This window comes from Protopterus annectens, chromosome 14.part0 (assembly GCF_019279795.1).
Source record: "Protopterus annectens isolate FY-2018-M chromosome 14.part0, PAN1.0, whole genome shotgun sequence".
NCBI classification, from domain to species: domain Eukaryota; kingdom Metazoa; phylum Chordata; order Ceratodontiformes; family Protopteridae; genus Protopterus; species Protopterus annectens.
Genome location: NC_056748.1, coordinates 1021647018 through 1021653017, shown reverse-complemented (window position 1 = coordinate 1021653017; position 6000 = coordinate 1021647018). Strand labels below are relative to the sequence as shown.

General features: G+C 39.0%; 1 protein-coding gene across 1 annotated transcript in view; it reads left to right on the top strand.

The window, feature by feature from the left end:
• The window catches only part of HPS1 (HPS1 biogenesis of lysosomal organelles complex 3 subunit 1), a 946304-nt gene that overhangs the window by 713705 nt on the left and 226599 nt on the right, over nt 1-6000 (top strand). Inside the window, exon 15 of the mRNA XM_044056829.1 lies at nt 5633-5812. Within this exon, the coding sequence (XP_043912764.1) occupies nt 5633-5812 (180 nt within the window). The remainder of the gene's footprint in view (nt 1-5632; nt 5813-6000) is intronic.

Sequence of the window (6000 nt, the reverse complement as noted above, 5' to 3'; positions counted from 1 at the left end):
GCAACTTAAGTATTGATATTGGAGCTGTTCAAACTGTCTGCTTTCGGGATTTCTTGCTTTTGGGGTTTCTGGCTCAGGGCTGTCCCATACACCTCAGCTGGAACAGGCACAGTGTAGAGGTGAATTCAGTATCATCTATTGAGTTTTTCAAGAGGATCATAACCCTTCTGTAAGTGCAGATAGGGGGTGCTTCACTGGTTTTGGCTCTTCCCCACAGCACTGTTCACCCTGTGACCTTGGGAATAGAGCTGGTCTGAATATCTGAAACCCTCCCTCTAACAGGGACCCTGGGACCCATCAGAAACTTCAGATAGTTTCATTCCAGATCCTCCCTGAAAAACACATCCCTTCCCAAGTGAGATGGTTCTTTTTTGAGGCATTAATGTGGTCTGCCATACTTCCTGGGTGATCCCTCCCCTTTGCAGGATGAATCTAGAGGCAGACATGACATTGGGAAGAACTGGACATGACTGAAAATATACCACGGAGGTCAGACAAGATTCTGAGACAACCTGAGGAATAGATCATACTGGAGCAAGGCCCTCTTATGGATACTATTATTCAGTGGTCCATCCTCCTAATAAGTAGGCAATAGACCACATATAGAAGCAAGGTCATGCCTTGGGTGCTTTCTTACCTGATAGAGCTTCACACATATACGACAGGGTTCCAACACAATCTAGACTCCTTGCAAAAAACGTACCAAATCCAACAAACCAATTGAGTCACAGATCACATTGATGTTCACAATTTTCAACCTCTCCATGACGCTGCTACATAATGCAGCAGATGGAGCAGTGCTGCATAAAGCTGCATTGTTGATTTTGTACACATCTTCAAGGCATCCTTTGTTAATGTGGCATAGGACAGGTCCTCCCTCTTCAGTTCCAAAGTCGTAGACAAACTTCTGAATAGTGCGCAAAAGGGAAAGGCACCGTCTGTTATAGGAATACACATCGACTCCTCAGTGTTCCTTTTCCAGGAACCAGAAGGGGGCTAAAGCCCTCCATTTAAAAAAATCCCAGCACTTCCCATTCGATTCCCCTTCAGATAGTGGCAGCCATAACAGAGGATGTCCCTTTAATGGACACCACCCCAGGAGTAAAGAAAGTCCACAAAAATAGGGCTTCAGAAGTTTTTCCTGTGGGAGGCAGCCTCGGTGTCACTGGAGGTTTGCCCAACTTGTCTAGAAAAGAACAGTTATGCAGAAGATTTGAGCACCTTCTCCAAAAAACAGCCTTCCATAAGGTTCCATCAGACCAGAGAGAGCTCAAAGTCCATTCCTTGTTTTTTTTAACTCCCAAAAACTCAGAGGACCTTAAACAACCTTTGGTCATAATTAGCCTAAACTATTATGTGAAAAAGATGAAATTCCAGATGGCCATGGGCAAGTTATACTTGTGTGTTTTCAGGGTAGGTTTGAATGAGCTCTACAAACCTTCAGGATGCTTACCTCTACATAAACGTTGCCAAAGGATCCAGAAGGCATCTCTGCTTCCGTGTGGGAGCCAGTCATTTGGTCTGCCTTTGGTCTCACCACTACTGTCTGGGTGTTCACCAAGTGCATCATAGCAACGCCACCTCAGGCTAAAAGAGAACCAAATCTTCCCATACCTGGTAGATCGGCTCCCGGACACCACATGATGGAGAAAAAAGAAATCTGATAAGACACCAGATGATCAGATTGTCAAGACTGGTAAGTGAAGATGTGTTTAATAGAGAGATTGTTTAAGTATGTGAAATATTCATTGAGACAGAATACCCTAGTGACTAAGTGTCCCAACTAAAAAATAACATCACATACAGGATTAATAGGGAATTTTGTCCCTTGCTAATAGTAGGAACTACACAATATACTAAGATGACTAAAGAGAACAAACATTCAGTGGATTTTTCTAATGTGATGTTCATATCCATCTTGCATACCAATATTTCCATAAATAAGTTAGTTATTAAAAAACATGGAAAAACGCTAGTTAACTAGGAGCTTATCCTAACCTACAGAGAGCTGCTTTGCTATTGATCTTAAATGCCCTTAATCTACTGAGGTTAAATTAACACATTTCATTTAATAGTACTCTTACATTAAGAGCTGCAATGTTGTAATCTATGCATAATAAATAAGTTACATATCTGGTGAACAAATAAGACTTTTACTACACTTTCAGAACCATACATTTGTAACATACATATAGCCCCATGAGTTATCTACTAGTTTGACATTTGACACTTGTGTATTTAAAAAGCTTTGAAAAACATTGTCCCAGTGTTAGCTGATTTATGTCATGTGACTAATTCTTTGAAAACAGGAAGTGGTAGATTGTAACAAGTGGTTCTGATGAAGTCTTAAGTTGATTTTTTATTTTTATTTTCCTTTAAACTGTTAAAGTTCTTATTTCCTGCATTGTGGGGCTAGCTTTATTGACATGGATACTGCTTTTGGGTTACCTGTTTATCACCATTGTGGGTAATTCCTGGTACTTTGATATTTCATGCATATTTATTAATCTAGTGATTTAAGGGACACACAGGTTATTTGCCTAGATCCTGTAACACTTTAATATAATCAGTGGTGCATAACTTTTAATGTCTAGTTTTGCCATAGTACTGCATATCCCTAAATTGCTGGTAAACAGGAAGTTCTCCGCTGTAGTAAGAGTTTTCTGGACCCGTGATAAACACTCATAGTCTTGTACATAATTTCATACTCGCTGGCAATGAACTCTGTGTTACTAACTTCTGCCCCATCTTCCATAAAATATGCCACAACAAACTGAGATTTCATAGTATTTCTATTATATTTTGAGAACACTAGCTCTTTCCATTGATACCATCAACTTAATCTGTTTGGATAATCCTTTAGAGTTCTATTTAAAGTGTTTTCTTCACATTTATTATTCCCTTACCATTCCCAGCACAGCATGTAGTGATTGTTATGCAGTGGTGCATTTTCCCCATTAGCTGTATAAATAATATATGTTCCACACCTTATAATAAAATCCTTCACAAAATATCCCAGTAGACTTTTTAATCTATGCACCTATGTGCCTGTGTGGAGTTGCATCCATTAAAGTCTGTGGACTCATCCAAACACTATCCATCTGGGGATGTCACTGAATGATAAAGTTTATCTCTGTGGGGGCTCCTTACTAAAAAGTTTTCCAAGATTTTTATTAAGAAACAGACAACATTAAATAGGAATGACAGAGGGAACCTGCATCATAGGACTTAAGCTACCAAGTGCAATTTCTTTAAGGATAGGGAAATGAGGAGTCGGTCACATTTTAGAAAAGATTATTTTTTTTCATAACTCTTCTATTTCATTTAAGCCTTTACCATCTGAAGCAGTTTTTTCTTGCAGTTCTTAGAGTAGTTAATCATATGATCTAGTAGCTATGACCTAAATCTGTTGCAGATTTTATAAGGAAATAATGCACCGAGTTGAAGCATATATTATCTGGAGGAGATGTCCACCTTTGACTTTTTCATATCTGTATTAATCATGCCTTATGACTTGATTCTCAGTTATGTAATAGTCAAGATGGATACATCTGGCATGTTTTCCATTCATATCCTAGTGGAAATCAGTAATGTGACCCAGCCTTAGCTAGTAAAGTCGTTCTTTAACAGGGTTGTACATCTGTACCACCTTCAGCCCTTCTTTCCCTTGCGACTCAGACTTCATTACTGAAAGGCTTATCATCATCATCTTCCTTGTAGAGGCTGGTTTGGCATTTTTGGAATTTGCCTGTTGGAAGTAGTTCTTGGTGACTATAACCTCTCTTTCACTGGCTGACAGAGTTTCAGACCCTTATTTGTTGGAAAGTGTAGTTTCTTTTGCAAGGTCTAACCCATGACTTTCTTCCTTTGGAAAGCGGCATCAGAATTGTCCTTAAATCATTCTTTTCACCCTGCTGTCTTCTGTATGGATACGAAACCAGGGAAGAGCAAGCCATTCACAAGCTGGATTTATGTCATGTGCTCATTCTTTATGTAAAGCAAATGCATGAATTGAGAAAGGCATTGCGAAAGAAGACATTACATACATTTACCTGCCTATACGTTTATAAATTAAATGTATTCATAACTGCATTATGCTTTACCATTAGTCTGCAAACTGCTGATTGGAAAAATGTAAAGTATCTAAATTAAGGTATGTCTGCTTCTAATATTCACTTTAAAAATGGCTCCATTGCAGAAATAGGTGGCTGTCATTTCATTTGTTCACCAGGCATTATTGCTTGGACTATTGATTCGAGTATTTGGGTCTCCTTTGGCAGGTACATGCTAAGGAATTTGATGATGATCTGAGACCTTGTTTTTGTCTTCCTCTTGCTTCTGACAGCCATGAGGTTTAATTCTCATTTCACCTGATTCTTGCATTTGGCAAACCACTGTAGACAGTTCCTGAAGCCAGATGTAACTGATATGTGGTCACCTAGTCCATTACCCAGAAGGAAGCCTTCTGCATTATGTAATCTGCTCCCACTGTCTCCATTTCACTGTACAACCTCTCAGTCCAGTGGCTGTGAATGTGCTTAGCTACAAGTCAGGCAACCTTGCATTTGTATATCCTTGCACATTTTTTCTTCTTCTTTGCAATTTATTCTCATTCATTGTGTGGAGAGAGTGAACTAAGAGGTGAGAGTGTGGGTGCATTCAGTTAACCATGATGCATGCATCCCTGGCATGTTGTATCTAAAGATCTGCACACCTTACACAGCAGGTATGAGTGGAAAAAAAATGTTGCCAGTCCAGGAACTGCAAGACCTCCTTCCTGAATATCCTTATTTTGTAGTCACATACGGAAGGAGAATATGAATTTTGACAGAAATACTAAGGCTCCCCTTTATTCAAAGTTGTACACCAGTGCAGTAAGACTGTGAAAGTACTGTGGCGTATGAGGGCTTACCGCCTGCAGAAGTTAGATTTTAGTATTAATACTATGTCACTGGCTAGCTAATTTATTTGGAAAGGTGTTTTGGATTTCACATTTTTGGAGTTTTTTTTCAAGATTTTCTAGTGCATGATAACATCAGTGAGCGATTGTGTGCCCAGCTTAAAGTCTTACCTTGATTAAGCCGCTAAAGTATCCGAATAACAAAAATGCTACTCTTTGAAAGTATTTTAATGTATTTGCACCAGATGGGTTTAGTCTGAAAGAAGACATAATCAAGCTCTAACAATGTAATATTAATAGTATTCCTTATTGCACTGCCACAGCTTTAAAGTGATGCGTAAGATATACCAGCATTTAGCACCCATTCAGTAGAACAGTGGTCATTCTCAGTTTCTTCCATTTTATAGTCAACATTTTCGAATGAAGGAGGTGATGTTGATAACACTGAGTAATAGTGTTCAGAGCTATGTATCCCATTGTGCTTAATGCATTTGTAAAATTAATTAATTTTGTTTACATGGATAGACCATTTGCATGCTCAGCCCACACTACCATTACAGTGACCAGAAAAAAATGCTTTATCAGACACATGAAGTGATGAGTACCGCTGATATATTCCTGTTCTGTTTTTGAGGGGCTTTGTTTGCCTTATGAATTGTACATTGTTGTACAGATGTTTTTATGTCCTTTCCTGAAGGTTAGATGTCTGACCATGTACTTCTCTTCACACAGATACCCAGCAGTACTTTTGCACTATCCATGTATCAGCTCTTGGATATTTTTTCTGTTCTTGAGAAAAAGTTGAGCGAGGGGACTGACCAAGGACATTTTTCCAGATCAAACCCAAGCCTGCCTGAGCTGAAGCAGAAAATGGACAAGTTCACCAAAATGCTAGGTGACAGAGAGACACAGGTGTGGTAGCATTTTATCATTTGCAGCTGAAAAAAACTCTGTAGTGTTAACAGTCCTGTTTACTAGGTCTTAAGTAGTGTTTCAGTGGTACAAAATGCATTGCTTTGTCTTTTATTTAGTGAGGATATGCAGTCTTAAGTACTTTGTGCACATTAACCTCTTTAGCATTATGAAGGCTCTCTGAGGGA